The 17,085-nt window shown below is 35.6% G+C and overlaps 1 protein-coding gene across 4 annotated transcripts; it reads right to left on the bottom strand.

The window, feature by feature from the left end:
- Positions 1 to 238: 238 nt before the first annotated feature.
- On the bottom strand, positions 239 to 16,880 carry RNEE/G (RNAse E/G-like protein). 4 transcript variants are annotated; one of them, XM_088966855.1, is made up of 14 exons: positions 16,626 to 16,880; positions 15,292 to 15,395; positions 13,474 to 13,658; positions 12,059 to 12,302; positions 10,829 to 11,981; positions 10,425 to 10,742; positions 10,245 to 10,286; positions 8,661 to 8,785; positions 7,903 to 8,050; positions 3,975 to 4,047; positions 2,351 to 2,463; positions 2,095 to 2,214; positions 1,572 to 1,727; positions 239 to 565 (listed from the first exon to the last, which is right to left on the bottom strand). In XM_088966855.1, exons 4-14 carry the CDS (start codon positions 12,160 to 12,162, stop codon positions 386 to 388), a joined length of 2,532 nt encoding a protein of 843 aa, XP_088822981.1. In that variant the 5' UTR covers positions 12,163 to 12,302; positions 13,474 to 13,658; positions 15,292 to 15,395; positions 16,626 to 16,880; the 3' UTR covers positions 239 to 385. The 4 variants fall into 4 exon arrangements, with proteins under 4 accessions (XP_088822981.1, XP_088822978.1, XP_088822977.1 ...); XM_088966852.1 differs by having other exon boundaries at positions 10,829 to 11,970; XM_088966851.1 differs by having other exon boundaries at positions 10,829 to 11,970; positions 13,474 to 13,673; positions 16,626 to 16,858.
- Positions 16,881 to 17,085: the final 205 nt, after the last annotated feature.

Raw genomic sequence — 17,085 nt, 5'->3', positions numbered from 1 at the left:
AGTCTTTTATCCTTTTGTTTTGTTAATATTTATTTACCTAAAAAAAAAGAAATAGAAGTTGGTCGTAAACCAAGGTTGAGCCAGGCAACAACTAAAACCCAGAGACTTATATAAATATTCAGCCATTGCCCAACAAGAATGCTAGCATAACTTGGGATTTGAGAACGATTTGCTTCAGGTAGGTTTAATAGGACCCTGCCCAAGTTAAACTACCATTAAATTCTGGGTAGAAAGTATGTGGATAAATAAATAGTAGATGCTGCATTGAAAAAGGTCTTACAATGACAAAATTGCATGCCATGAATTGGTAAATGAGAATCAGCTGCAAGAATACAAAGAAGGGAGTGAATAGAAATTATCTAATTACAAGAGATCATGCGCCACTTTATTTCCCACCCGTCTTCCATTTTTTGACTGGGAAAAGGGTTAATTTTGTACTTGAGATGTTAGGCCCAGCATCTGTTGGTCGTAATCTTGAAATGGCAACCTGGTTCTGATCATTGTTGCCCTTGTCGTCAGTAAAAGGTTTCACCTCAAATGCGCCTCTTGTGAAGCCTCTAGCAACCTGATACTCAAAAAGCCTAAAAGTGAATAGCTTTTTTACAAGATATAATTGTTGTAAACAAAAATTTCAAGGATGATTTGGGGAATAAATCAGCATACACATCCATAGTCACTCAAGTAAATAAACACAGAAATGTCATGAACTCCAACTGTATTCTGTGTGATTTTCAATCTGTAGCATCCAGCACTGAAGAAATAGTTTCATCCATTTAACATGAGATTGGAATCAATACTCCAAAAAGGAAAGTGAATCATGCCAAAAAACATGCAGGCCGGACACAACCACAAAAAGACCCTTACATATTAAAAAACCAAGGATTGAATCTATAGCCATGGTTTATTATACAACCCATAAATTATAACATGTAAAACAAGATGGTAGTTAAAAAAGGATAATAAAACACATGACGGTGTTCTGACTTTTGAGTCACACTACAATAATCAGTGCAGCAAGATATCAAAATTCAAAGTTATGATATCAAACATGATCAAATAAATGTACCACTCCATCTATTGCTTTCTTTTGGGTGTTTAAACAAAACATAAAAGTCAAAAACAAAGTAAGAAACGGGTACAATTGTTATCATTTGTCTGATCAAGTCCATGCTTGGCCAAGAACGTATCCCAGGCAGGACATGCTAAAAGGTGGACCAAATCTGCCAACTTGGAACATCCACCAATTAGCCTAATATTCTGTTTATAGGCTTCATGAGTTATGCTTAAGTTAGATATCCCATAATGTATTAGTTGGTGCCAAGATATAAACATGATTATGTATATGCATTTCAACTATCCTTCCGGACTAGCCTAGTATTACTTGGTTCAACGGATATACCAAACATTTCTCTAATATTACTTCATTTCAATTATCCATGCTAAGTACCAGTGAAGCATATAACTATGAATGAAATAGCAAAACAGAGTTACTGTCCAACATTGCTTATTGTGTACTTCCCATTTGCTTCCATTGAATGGAAACCGGGGGAAAAGAATTCAGTCTGGCATACCTTAAGAAGAATCCACACTTTGAGAGAACTACTCAGGATTGCAAGCCTTGTCCTTTTTCCTGAAGTCAAGTAGTTACACATGTAGCGGTCTACCCTCAGCACAAACCTTGGCCAGGACTTTGGGTTTTCAAGGTCTGCCTTTTTATCTGATTTCGCCTGATACAAACAATAGAATGTCTATTTAACACCACTAAGAACAAAAATAAAATAGAGAATAAAAATTAATCAAGACTACCATTCCAAAAGTTGAATCTCCTGCCATATGCCAAAAAAAAAAAGATAGTACAGAAAAGGCGCCAGATATGCAAAATTCCATGAAAAGAATGATGGAAGGATATCAGACATTTATATGTAATTGGACATATAGTCACACAGATTAGAAAACATCCCACTTTTTTTTCTTCATTGCTTGTTCGTAGGCCATTAAGCACAGGTGGATTCCCTTATGAATATCATCAAATCATGGAATAACAAAACTGTAATAAAGATAAAATTTCCCTAATAACAGAATGACTTCACTCACAAGCAACCGACAAATTTCATGCTCAATTTTTGAAAATGAAGTCTCTAGAGCTTCAACTCTCCCAGTAGCATGACAGCAGGTACAAGGTTCACTGATCATAAATGTCACACTAGGACGGACCTGTAGACCATTGAGCTACCATTTAATCAGATCAAACAATAACTACCAATCTGGAATACTTGTAACACAATACACATTGAACACTAAAAATATGCATGCAAGAAGAAACATTTATATTTACAAGAAAGAAGCATACCCTTTTTCTGGTTATTTCCATCAGCCCATGCCTAGACAGTTCAGAAACCCTCACCATTGACCGATCTCTCTCAACAGCCTTCTTCATTTCTTCATAGACCAATCTCTTATTTGCTGGAGATCAGTAAACCAAAAAATAAACAATATAAAGAAAATAAAACCAGTTAAAATTGTGACATGATTTAGGAACTAACTACTGGGTGCATTCCAGAAGTTCCAAATTTTCTTTGGCCATAATTTCGTAGAAACAAGTTCAGTACAACCAAGATTCAAAGTAACAATATGATACACCCCATATCAGGCATATCATATCGTTTCAGCTGGTCATCAATACACCTTTTCAAAGGCTTTTCCAAAAAGTTGTGTTTTCAAATGTTAAATAACATTATCATCGTCCACCTGTGAAAATATGAAAGTAAAAAAAATAAAATAAAAAAAAGTTTTTCATTCACCTGAAACACCTGATACGCAAGTTCATGCATATTGGGTGTATCGATGCTTTGAACCTTGAGTACAACAAAAATAATTTTTATCTTTGATAAAAGAGGCACTCAATAAAATTAGCATGCATATAAATCGAAAAATCAGCAATACACTTTACTAATAATACTAATTTGCCTTTCAGAACATATCGACTCATTGATCTAAAAGACAATAGCATTTTAAATCAATTAATTTCAATATTTCAAACACAATATTATATCATAATAAGTATTTAATACAGCAATTGCATGTTAAAAGAATTATTAACTAAAGGTCATAATTTTATACTAATAATATAGTTTTTAAGAGAGAGAGCAATGAAAAGAGAAAAAGAACAAGGGGCAAAACCCCTTTTGCTATTTAACATGAGAGAGAGAGAGAGAGTACTAACAAAACCTCCTAATCCTTATCTTCTTAAAGTCAGTCCTGATTGATAAGTTTTTGAGGAAGCTGAGTAGAGTTGGTTGTAGGGCTGCTGTCACGAAGTGCTTCAAGAACACATCTTTCTGGGAGTTTTTTAATGGTACAAGTCTGTTTAGAGGCTGATGGGGAGAGGCACCTAGTGCCTGTGTTGTTTGTATGTAACTTTCTTGGTTCTTCTTAGGGGTCTTTTACAATCCCTCACTGCATGCTGTCATCAACCTTGTATGGTTTTGGTCTAATATTTTATGAGCATAGTAATAATATCTCACTTTAATAAACACAACTCTGATTTTCTACTGGGGGGGGGGGGAGAGAACATAACTGTGGATTATTCTCTAGCTAGCATCAAATATGTTGTTTGTGGAACCTAATAAATGATAAAATTGCACAAATGCTACAATATAAGAAAGAGAACGTTATATTTTCAACTTGATTAGCATGCAGTGTGAATCAGGAATGATTTCACTCACAGACACATAAATGCATACATAATATAAGAAAGTTATATCTTGCATCAAAATTCAAATATGTTGTTCGTGGGACCTAATAAATGATAAATATGCACAAAAGTATACAGTCAGACAGATGTATGTTCAGATTCATAAACTTTTAATGCATGCTAGTTAATCATGTCAATGAAATCTACCAGGATTATCCTGTGTATTAGACAGCTGACACCAGCCAAATTATCTAAGATTTTACAAGACTTTTTTACTTACATTCATCAACCATATCAATAAAATCTACCACGATGATGCCACCAATATCCCTCAGCCGTAACTCCCTTGAAATCTGAAAAAGTAGTTACAACCTCAGGAAATTCTTCATTGCACAGAAACACTCTACAACTCGAATAAATAGGCACTTAGATTAGATTTTATGCTTAAAACTTTCAAATATTTCAATAATCTTTGTTCTTTTTTATCCTTTCACTCTTTCCTTCTTTTCTGATGAATATAACATTCAATACAGTTATCCACCTATAACCATTAAGAAACTGTCTGACCAAATATTCTAGAGACACTTACAACCAGATTAATGGCAAGAATTTACCTAGTTCTATTACTATTAAGGGCAACTACCATCTATAATTTAAATAGAAAGAGACACTAAAAGGAAGGTGATTTCATTGCCAAATCTCAACCCCTGTTGAAGCCAGTCCAAGACCTATCTTTGCTGCATACTTTGGTGCATTAGAGTCATAAAAAAGAAGGTGACTTCAGTGCTAAATCATTGTTATACTCGGGAGGATAAAGCTAGGAGCAAGATTGAGATTGCACCATCTTCAATCACTTGCCGCCATCATGAGAGACTCGGGATCTTGGGCATGAACTACCATAGTAGATCACTGCACTTGTGATTTTTCTTTCAGGTTTAAGGTATGTCTTACTTGTGTTTTGGGTCTGATTTTCCGTGGTCCAAATCCCTTGTTTGATCCCATAGAGAAAAAACTGTTTCTCTTAATGAGATTTTCAGCTTTGAGCAGTTTTCATATATTGAGCTTTTGAACTTGATCCTTTGATTGGGCTGCAAGACTTCGCCTTTCTGCTGCATTCATGGTTTTCAAACCGCCGTTGACCCAGATGGTCGAACCGTTCGGCCTGGGAACCATCCAGGCAACCGGTTCCATTTTACCCCAAACCTGGTCCCTAGCCAAAAACCATTGAATCGGTCAACGACCTGTTGACCCGGGCGGTTGATCCATCAACCCATTCGACCTGTTCAACAGTTTTTGGCCGTTTTTTATTTTCATTAAATTTTTAAAGATTTTTTGTCAGAACGGGCCATCCATTCGGACCGGACGGTCGAACTATCGACCCGGAAACCAGTGGCCAGAATAGTTCCGGTTCCAGACGTTTTTTAAAACATTGGCTGCACTATTACTTTCAGCCTTCACTATCTAAAACAAAACCTGCAATTCCTGAGAGCCCCGGTGATGTAAAAGCCAGAGAGTCAAAATCAGATTTTTTTATGTATCTTCTCTATTTTTTTTGGGAAGTAGGAGTATTCTGGTCATTTTACATGTTATATGTGAGACTCAACCCATTAATCTGATTTTTCTATCACAAATTATTAAAAAAAATTTATATCATCGGTTAAGTAGTTTGGAAGTTATTTAGGTGGCATTTGGCTCATTAGTAGATTTATGAGAATTTACTTATCCAAAGGTAACTTATTACATAAGTTACTTATCGTCAATTATAAGTTTTCTTTTTCTTTTTCCTTAGCCTGATTTACTTAAATTTACTTATCAAAGCTATTCCATAATTTGGTCTCCGAACATAATTTGCTTATCTGCAATGAACCAAATGCTCCCTTTGTTTTCTCTGTGTTGGAGTATGAATAGTAAAACCATAACTTTGAGTTTTCTTAGTTTAGGAAGGATTTCAACTGACCCAGACAGTCACTCTCATGTGCATGTGCACACACACATTACAAAAACGTGATTAATGAATTTTGAATATTGTTTCTTACTTGTGTGACTTTTGGTAAGCGATTCCCAAATCCCAGAATGATTATAGGTACCCTAGTAATAATTACTAGGTTTTTCTTCTTTCTCTCTCTTTTCTCTTATCTTCTCTTCCAAGTTTTTTCAGTTTAGACATTAACAGCCATCAAAGAATTGGAAAATCTATCAAATCCATCATTCAATACCAAATAAAGGACTGAATTGGTTCCAATAAGTCTTTTAATTTTCTTCAGTAATCAACTTTCACACATTTTCTCTAGAGAGGTAAACTTCTCTCTTGAAATCATTCTAATCAAAGCTTGGTAAAACCCAGTTTTCGTTCTGCCATCCTCCATAATCCATATTTTAGGTCTCCTTTCATCCAATGAAATGGCTTTAAAAAATTTCCACCACAAACCCAAATCTTGCATCCTCGAAAAGATAATTTCCTCAAATTTATTATCAGTCCATCCCTAGACCTACATTAATTGATATCAAAGTACCTACTCCTACATCACCCAAGTAGCCCAATTATCTAAGTAAATCTCCTCCCCGAAGAAATCACCACAAGCCACTACCGAGAAGACAAACACTGCTGTGTAACCAGAAGGTTCCAACATATTTCTTACAATAAATGCCCCTGAATTCCTCTCGGACTGAAGCCTAAAGAGACCACCAAAAGGATGAATTTTTCCTAAATAAGCATAAGCAGGGCTGATGTGTTCTGAAACATTTATCTATTACACCCCCTTGAATCCTCACTGTCAAAGGAATCTTTCTCTTAACTCACATCTCTGTGGTCTCAAAGTATGGACTAGTTCCATTGTGTCATGAGTACAATCCCACTCTTACCCAGAGTTTCTCAGGTACATAATATTCTATTGGAAAAACTGCACAATATACCATTGTTTTTCTTCTCCAACTATTTAACTATCAAAGTTGATCAAAGCAATAAAATATTTAATTCATCTTATGTTCAATTTGGAGATAGTGACCAATGAACTACATCTTCAGATACTAAATAAAAATACCATACTCATACCAAGATAGCATCATTGCCAGCTGCTTTACAGGCTTAGTTGAAATTATGATGCATTGGTGTTATATGATTGTATGGACATTGACAACATCATGGTACCAGCTTAGTACAAGAAATATGAGTTAGTTCATGTCATTTTCCATGTTATGTGCAAGATTTGTGTCCTCACAAATTCGGATAAAGTCCTCCGTGTACATGGTCCAATAGGAGATGGGACATACAGTATCAGGGGTAGCCCTAGTCCATGAAGTACAAGTCCATGGAAACAAGAAAGAGTACCAAGGTTAGCCCTAGTCCAATAAGGAACTCCCTTTTGAAAAATAAAGTATTTAACAGACTGCTTCAGAATACAGCATTTCAATCTGAACATTGATGCTGACACAAACATATTTAGATTATATTCCACAGAATTCATTTCCCCAGCATAGTTGTCAAGGCGACACCTAGACGACAAGGTGCCATTGGAGGCTTGCCTCACCTAATCGCCAAGCAGTTTTCTATAGTGTGTTAGACAAAACTTTTATATTCTTAATTTTTTGAGGTTATAATTTTAAAATAACATTTTTAAACTAAAATATTCATTTTGTGTGTTTATATACTAATTTCTTTTTATTATTTTCTTATTTGTTAAGATTTAATCAACACAAACATTGCTAAATGCTGTATTGAACCGTAAAAGACTTCAAAACCTGAACCAATAAGTAAGGAAGAACTTAAAATGTTGCCTAACCAACACATTTACTTCTTTTTCTTTACTAATTTTGTGTCTATACTATATACCAATTTTCTTCTTCCACCTTTTCTTTTCTTCTTTTCCTATAACAGAAATAGGGGTTCAGCCCTTATATTTTTTTGAAATTTCTTTTCTTTCTTCTTTTTTCTCATGAGTATGTTGGAATATGTTGATTTTCTATACTTTAATATGAAGTTTATACTTTTCTCATGAAAATTATGGATAATTATTAAGGAAATATGATTATGGAACCTAGGGAACTACCCTAGGATACATATTTATACTTGAAAAAATCCATCGCCTAGGTGATGAGGTGACAAGGCACCCCCTTGTCGCCTAGCCTCGCCTTGGCGCCTTGAAAACTATGTTCCCCAGTATCTTACATGTAAGTCTAAGGAAATAACCAAAATTTGGCTTCTAACATACTTGTTTTGCAGCTGCAAGGTTAACCTCAAGAATAGCTTTCTCTTGTGAAGTCCCTTGACCAAGCATCCCATGCCCTCCATTCACATCAATAGAGACTAAAGCCTCTGTTTGTTCAATCACAAGAGAACCTCCATTAGCAAGTGGGACCCTGCAAAGTGAGAAAATAGTAAGCATCATATTAGTTGGCAATCAAAGCTGTAAAGCAGAGTAAAAACAGCAAAGGAAAAGGGGGCAAGAAAGGTTCTGTAGCAAGCTTTCTGGATTTTGTTTTTGTCACTCTTTGGTTCTGTATTATTTCTACTCCAAACCTTAGTATCAATCTCTTTCTCTCTCAATAATATGCTATGATACCCAGATACCTGTATCATGTCAGAACCTTCAATAAGTTTTGTACCTGATACTGCATCCAGTTGTATCCTTGTCATATCTGGGTAACATGGACAATATGCCTTTTTTCAATTGCTGATCAAAAGAAAAGATCTAAGCACCCTCACCACCTTACACTTTATCCTGCAACCCCCATTTCCTTGTATGAGGGTCTTTAATCTTTTATCACAAAAGAAAAGATCAAAAGAAAAGATCTAAGCACCCTCACCACCTTACACTTTATCCTGCAACCCCCATTTCCTTGTATGAGGGTCTTTAATCTTTTATCACAAAAGCTAATAATGAGGCAGTTCAAGCCCTTCCCATAAAACTAGCATCTAATTTACACATGTTGATTAGTGACTTGTAAGCTTTAGTATTAACAACTGTACCTTTTACTGAGAATGTTATTGATCTCTTCTTCAATGCCATATTCGTCAAAAATGGGGATTCTCTTATTATACAATTCAACTCGATCACAGAGATCAGGTGCAATTTCCTGAAGATAAGTGGTAACCTGAAAAAGAGATGATTAAAAAGTAAAACATAATCAACAATCATAAAAGAAATTTAGTTAAATTCATCAAATTTGAAAAACAAATGGTTATCATCCTCAGTTCCCAATCATGGTCAAAATGCAGAAGGTACTAAACTGTATAAAATGATTGAACAAAATAGCAGAAAGAATAATTTTTTTATCAGCAAGAACAAATTCAGTAAGGAAAAGGCACAATCAGGGAATCTCATCCCAATCTCTACACAGGAAATGTGCCCAGATTAGCATGCCCCCCATGAATGAATGATGAAAACAGATGGCGAAAACAGCAAAGAATAGCTTTTTTATTGTAAATGGTAACAACAAAGAACTTATCAGGAATAGATGGATCCCTAGAGAACTAAATTCTGTAGCTGATGGTCTAGCAAAATCAGGGGTTCATTGGGATTCTTTGTTTAGTGACTGAATGTTACCCTTGTAATATCATTGGAGACTCATTGCTTGCAGGTGTACATCTCCTCATGTACCCTGTGTTTTATCTTTACTTTCTTCGAAAAATAAAAAATAAAAAGAAAAGAAAGAACAGCAAAGAACTTATCAGAAACATAAAAAACAAAACAGAAAAAAATCTCTTGAAAACTGCATCCATTTCTCTAGAAAGTTTTCCCCCTTTGTATAGCAGCTTGTTATACTTGTTTTGGTTTTTTCCAATGAAATTATACTTTACTTTCTCTCAAGAAAAAATTATCTAGAAAGTTTTTGTTCTCTTTTCCAAGTTCACATTGAAATACAACTCAAACCAACTCAACTCAGTCTTAATGACTTAATCCTAATTATTAACGAATTCTACCATACCATTATTGATCTTCCAGCAATAGAATATAAATCTTTCCTAACCACCAAAAAAGGACCAAGAAATCTAATATTTATATTTCTCCAAGTAATAAAGAACAGCATGAGCAGGTTGATAAAAGGGTATTGCATTCCTATAGGAAACTAAAAAAGATAAGTTGATACAATGGATATGATATTCATTAAAGCCATTTGAAAATAAGAAATAAGAAGTGGTCAGCTCTTCGTTCTACTGGGGCCACCTGCATAATAACCACACATGCAGGGGGGGGGGGGTAGCTACAGTATGAACCAAGCAGATAAACCAAATTTCCCATTGTGTCTACTCTCCAAAATTACAAATCCTCACGTTAAATGCTTCTATGTAACAGTGGTTTAACCATTTAAACTGTCTAATTTGCATAACTTATGATCCACTGTTAATTGGATTTTCTCCAATTAACATTGAAATTGGGAAAACAATGAAAAACAACTAGTGTGGCCACATAGAAGAGAGAACAAAAACAAGGAAGATTAGCATGCCCCCCATGTGCAACACATACATAAACAAGGAAGAAAATCACCTATAGATTCCATACTCAAATAGTTCTAGGAATTACATCTCCAGTGAGTGCATATGATACTGTACCTCATGATATGTACGAGGAGAATCAACAACCATGCTCTTAACCTGAAAATTAGTAACATTAAGAATCAGGATCAAGAGATAAATTACTACCAAACAAAGCTAATTTGGGAACTTGGAAATGCATCATTGAAAAAGAAAAGGCAAATACACATGAAAGTCAATTATTAAGAACAAGTTTACCTTCTCATTAAAATAATCTTGCACAACGGATAGAGTTTGACCCATTGCCTTGTGCAAAATAATGGGAACTGCCCCATCCACACCCTCATCTGCAGCAAGAGCTGCAGATTTTGCATGTTCCATTATGTCTTTCCAGGTGGAAAGTAGGCCCTCCAAGTCCTTCTGCAACTCCTCCAAGGAATGGCCGGCAGCAACAGTTCTTACAGTCAAACCAAAACCAGGAGGCTGCAAAGTCTTTGCAATTACTCTTAAGCGTGTACGTTCAACACCAGAAATTTTTTTTGAGACACCAATTCTATCACAGCGAGTGCTCAATATCTGCAATTCAGAGAAAAGGAGTGAGTGAGTGAGTGAGTGAGTGAGTAAGTGAGTGAGCACATCAAAATCATAACAGCATAACATACCCAGAATCTGCTCCTTAGATTTGGATAAGCAGTCAATGCAGGACCTTTTGTCCCCAAACCCTCCTTAACAACTTGTACAATTATTTTAGTGCCCTTCCTAACATGGGTCCATTTGTTTTCATCAGGATGTGCATCCTCAGAGTCCTGCATATCCTGTAAGATATGATGGGATAGCTGAGTATCATTAAGATCTTCTGTTTCAACAAGAAGGAATTCACCAACAGTCTTGTCTTCTACATAATGCCCATTTATATCGAAGTGGTCTTCTAAATTGGCTTTTCCCCCATCATAACCAATTATACCACCATTAAGATTCTGCTGAAGAGCATCTGGGACAACGAAATCACCCTCAACTTCATTTTCTTCAAAATCAACATGCATAAAGTGTGCCTGGTCTTCATGAAGATCAATCTCTGAGAAATCATAACCTAGATCAATGTCACCATGTGAAACTGGTTCACTCTCATGAGCATCAACCTCTTCTTGAAGCTCATTGACCACGAAGTCATCAAATTGTTTCTCCTTAGTTTTAGAACGGAATGGGGGAAACACAAATGGTTCCCTATTCTGCTTAATGTCCATGAGTGAAGGTCTGGAAATGCCAATATTTACAAAAGCACCACCCATGTGAGGAACAAGTTTTGTGATCACTCCAAGATAAACATTATCACATTGCACATTATTTTTTACTGGTTCCAGTAATAACTCAACCAATTTCCCATCTTCCAAGACAGCAATCCTTTGCATGGTACATATTGAAGAGTTAATCAATATAATAGTGTTAACAAACTCAATGCAGGCTAGTATACCTCTTTCTTCTCCCAATAACTTTGCTGTATCTTGATAAGTCTTATCAGGAAATTCCAGTTGAGTTATCATATCCTGATCAGATTCCTTGGGCATAGAAGATTCCACCTCACCTTTAAAATCAAGGGAAACGAGAGAATATTGGAGTAGCCATGGTTCCTCAATAGGGTTGTCTCTGTCAGAAGTTCTTTCACCAGAATCTGATCCATTAACACCATTATTAAGTGTGCAATCCTTTTCAACAGAATGAAACTCATCCTCAGCTGTAACATCAATTGAGAACTCCTTTCTCCCTAAAGAATCACTTTTAGGACTTTCTAAAATCCCATATTCATCTGTCAAACCACTGGAAGCATTTAAGTGTTCAGCAACATAAGAACAGGTGAAGTTACAGAAGGAAAAAGACCATTATGGAATAATTACCCCCAGCAGCAGCTGATGTTATGGAATGTGCAGGAAGGCACGCTTCCCCAATCCATGATCCCCATGAGTGCATAGGAGGGATTCCCATCCGAGCCGTCACCCATGAATCTCTCACCAGAATTTGATTGTGAGTTACAGGCACTGATAGGGAAAACTCAGGCCCAGGTCTCCAAACAAGATCAGAGGAAGGCCATTTATCTCCTCTTATGAAATAATTGTACTTGAAATTCATCCCACAAGGTACCTGCCAAAGTTAAGTAGTTTAAAGATAAACTTAACAGAAGCCAATTAGCTTGAGTACATTCTCCAAACATAAAGTAGATCAGGTTGTTAATGCATCCACCTATATAGGAGTCCATTCATATACAAGAGCTCTCTAAAAGAATGAAATACTCATGCATTTTGTTGCAGCGGTAAGAGAATATCGCTAAGCTACTTAGCTACTTAGAAATGTAACCAAGGTTCAAAGTATCAATACAATGAACCCTGTATCGGGCATATCATATCGTATCGTTAGGGTTCTGATACACCTGTTTAAAGGTGTTTTCAGGAAATCATTATTTTATTTATTAAATAATATAAAACATCTATAAAAAATGAAATTTTGAAAAAAAATAAAAAAGATAAAACACGCATGGTTTAAAGTGCCAATACACCCCTGCTGATACATTTGGGTGTATTGATACTTTAAACCTAGAATGTAACATTCTACCTTTCTCCATTGAAGTTCAAACATTTTATATCCTTGATAATCAATATAAAAGCGTAACTGACTAAATACATTATCATGAAATTATAATATTCAGTGTTTAGGAAACCAGACCAGACCAGCTGGCCAGACTAGTTAAACTGTGACCCGGTACCTTGGTTGGTTTGGTCATACCTTAATAATCGTTTTTGCTAAAAAGTGGTGAAAACCAGCTGACCAGTCAGTTTAACCGGATAACCAGTGAACCAGTCCCAGTTTCATGAAACTGCCTGGGTCCTTAAACAATTAAAATTTTAAAATGTGATTAACAAGATTTGAACCCATGACCTCTTGTGTTTATCTATTGCTTGATTACCATCCACCTCTTTACTTGTGCTAATTAATGACTTTATTGTGCATTTTACTTTATTACGCACGTATTTAAAAAAAATGTAAATTACAAGACTTGAACCCTAGTCATTTGCTTTAAAAATTAAAGAACTTGCCATCCATGATCCACGACATTTAAATATATTAAAAGTTGTAAAATATGTCATATGTAGTATTTGTATGACCCATAGTATATATATATATGTATATGTTCAACCCCACTTGAACCTCTGACCCATGAACCTCTCCCTTCTCCAGTTCTATGCCTGGTCCAGTTCTCTGAACATTGATAATACTTTCTATTATAATTTTTTGAATAATGTTATTAGGTTACTACCTTTACTTCAGTCTTCCACAAGTTAGCATGTTCACTGGAAGGAGACATGAGAACAGCCATCTCTGGCTCCCAGCAACCCAAGACAATTGGATCTCCAGTTATGTACAAAAGCTCACCATCTTCTAAATCAGCTTCGATGGTCCAAAGCACCTTGCATAGTTCTTGAGAGGTTGTAGCTGAGTTCCCTGAGAAACCAGGATCTTCAAGATATATCAATCATTATAGAGTAAATGAAAGATTTTTCTAAAATGATAATGTGACAGCTTCAGTAGAAGTTCTAAAAAGAATTATACTACCAGATTTAAATACTTAGTTTACAACGAAAAAAGATGTTTCCCTTCTAGCAGATTATATGATACTAGAAAACAAAAATAAGAGCCACTGAAAAACTACTTAAAAAGTACATTGAATTGGAAAATGGCAACACTTCCCTCCTAAAGTCACATGATGATACCATGTGATTTAAAAGCCAGGTATGATCAGATGGTTGAACTGTCCAGACCATCAACCATTCCTGGAATATAATTCAACCCCACTAGTCCCTTGATCAAATGCCCCATTCTTTTCAATATAAACTATTTAAAATTGTCTAAATTTTGACTTTTTATCGGTAACTGACAAATGGTGCACAATTATCCTGGTAACCTAGGTTGGTTTCAACCACCTGACACTACACTTACAATCTTCAGTCCTATGGAAACAACTTCCCAAAACAGATTGTTTCTTTGTACCCCCTGTCTAGCCAATGCATCAGCCAGGCTATTGGCTTATCATGGTACCCATGTAAATGTTGCATCCAACATCCTTGCTAGTCTTCTCACTTCACAGTATAGCAGTACTGCCAAGTTCCTGTATTGTCATTTATGAACCAGCACACTACCACCTTAAAGTCTCCTTCAACCACTACCCTTCTATATTTCAGAGAGGGCACCAATCTTAATCCTTGCCAAAGTGCTAACAACTCTGCCCTTGTAGAACCTCCTGTCCAATTGACCCTGAGAATGTTCAATATCTGTCCCTGATCTATTCCTAAATACTCCTCCAATTCCTGATTTACCTGGATTTCCCAAACTACATTGATCAAAATCAAAATTTAATTTGATGAGTTGTGATGCAAGAGTCATATCCAACTAATGCTGATATTATTTCTAGCCGTGGAAAACGTTGCAATGTTTTTCCCATGTGCCTTCCTCCAATAATATCATCCATAGCGTAATGTTAAAAGAAGTCCAAGGTTTTCACCCAGTGAACTTTATATTATTTATTTATTTGTCCTTTTCTATTTCCTTTATTTTTTTTCTTAAGGCTGTATTTATTTCAAGCAGAAATGGACTGGGTGTAAATTTAGCATCTAGTTCATATTTTCTTTTGTTTGTTTTGCACATTTGGGAATCAAGCTTTACATTGGAGTTGGGACCACATTATTTTCATCTCCATGGGGTGTAAAATTTGCATCCCAAAAAGAGATATGAAATTTTGTTCCCCTTCTTATTCTCTTCCATATAGAATCAGGACTGTGTCATTTTACTTCCCTCCAAACAAATAATGAGAAATAATATATCAGGATAGACATAGGTATCAATGTTGTAAGTGGAAACTGCAGTTGGAAACAGGAAAAGTGATAAACCAAACTGTTCTGATAAGTTTTTCCAAAGCGAAAACTTAGGAATTTTTTTCTTAAACATTATGAAGATGTAGTTTTTAGATACAAGATTTAAGACTCTCTTCCTTGGCCATTTAGATATAAGATGTTCAACGTAGGGACACATCATACTTGTATCCAGATGTGCAATAACAAGTGGGGAAAAATTATAATACCTTTTCTCAAAGACTTTATAGGTGTTTTCATCAGACAATTATGAACCTTTATATGTAGAGTGATCTTGAATGCATTGCGTGAGGGCAACTGATGGCATATATACCTGCCCAAATAAAGAATGCATAAGAACACAACCATGAGTTACATGATCCTTTTCTTGGGGGAGGGGGTTGAAGAAAGAGCATAAAAGAATATGTAAGCCATGTCGAAGTATTAGCAAAATATATACAAGCATCAACCTTACAAACACACACATATACACATATGTTTATGTATATGTATATGTATTTGGAAAAGAATGTTGAACGACCAAGGAATCTTCAATGTGGAAAATTAGTTTGAGGCCCAAAATGGCCCCACATATTTATCTCTGTATATATCAAAGCTTCAATTTGCAATATTTTTTCACTGTCAAGCACCCTGACCATCAAGGCTGGACGCAGCATTTAGGTCCAGTTGGCAACAGTGTCAAGTTCTCCATTGTTCACATGGGAGGCAAAGTCTCAATGAAGCTTAATGTTGATTCTCAGTAGCAGAGTGAGAGACGCCTAACAGTATTCTTTCAATTTCTAGATGAGCCCTTGAAACAGAGAACGATATAAGCATGCACTAATGGACAAGTAGCTGCAAACTGAAAATTCAAAATAAACTGTCCATTGTGGTAATGATTTTGTTAAGCTATTACAAAAACGAACTGTACAGTGTGAACTCTCTTAATTTTGGCCTTTTCACCCCTAGCTTTCAAATGAAATTGAATAAAAAAAAAAAAGGAAGGGGGAAAAGGTGAGCATAAACCTAAAGCATAATAACATGAACTCATTAAGTTTAACGAACACAAAAATTAAAGCAGGGGAAGAGGATAAAATGAATTTTTGTGAACCAAAGAAGAGAAACTTGTAATTCAAGATAAAATATCTATATATATATATATTGCAGTGAAAAACAAAACAGTAGAAATCATTACAGCAAGTAGGGAAAAATAAAGAGAACAACTACAAGATTTCAATACCAGGTTAAATATAGCAATGAAAGTTTTCCATTTCGACCAAGTCACTCAGAAAGTGCTACTGAAGAATCCGAAGCACTGTAACTAAAAGAAGACCAAGTTGAAAAAACTCGGTAAAACCCAGAATTTAATCGAAGTAACTAAAAACTAGGATAATGAAGAAATCCCAACACAAATTTCCTTTTATTTTTCTGGATAAATCATATCGCAAGAAATAATAAAAGAACATTACAGAGGAAAGAAGAAAGATAGCTCAGTCCAAACCATTTAAAAATGGGAAAATTTGAAGCCTCAAGCCAGAAGATGTAGTAATGAGGATAAACTTACGGCAACAAAACAGACGAGCAAAAGACACCTCGTCGGCCGAGCATAAGAAGCCGAGGACGAATTTCACAGACTTCCATCGGGAAGCTTTGAAGCTCAGGCGAGCATAGAATGCAAATTGAACCTACCATGAAATACGGCTTCAAGTTTCATGGCGGATAGTGTAAATTAGAGGTAGCTGGGTTTTATTTTAAGGATTTATACGAAAACCAGTATGGATAGATTTTGTGCTGAAAGAAGATATAGCCATATAGAAGCAGAGAACGTTCTCATTCCTCAATAGTTTTGTAGCCTAAACAGGAGTTCGAATCCCCTACGGTTCTACTCGTAATATTGGCTCAATAAGATACACGCGTACCTAATACGTGCGTTCCAGACTTGGAAATGACGTGGCATTTTTTATGATTGGTATTTGGTAATGTATTATTCATCAAGTAGACTTCCAATTGAATTCGCTTGGAAA

This window comes from Nelumbo lutea, chromosome 1, assembly GCF_056320005.1.
Source record: "Nelumbo lutea isolate HS-2025 chromosome 1, American lotus-T2T, whole genome shotgun sequence".
NCBI classification, from domain to species: domain Eukaryota; kingdom Viridiplantae; phylum Streptophyta; class Magnoliopsida; order Proteales; family Nelumbonaceae; genus Nelumbo; species Nelumbo lutea.
Note: the sequence above shows the minus strand (reverse complement) of the source record. Positions and strands in the feature narration are given on the sequence as shown.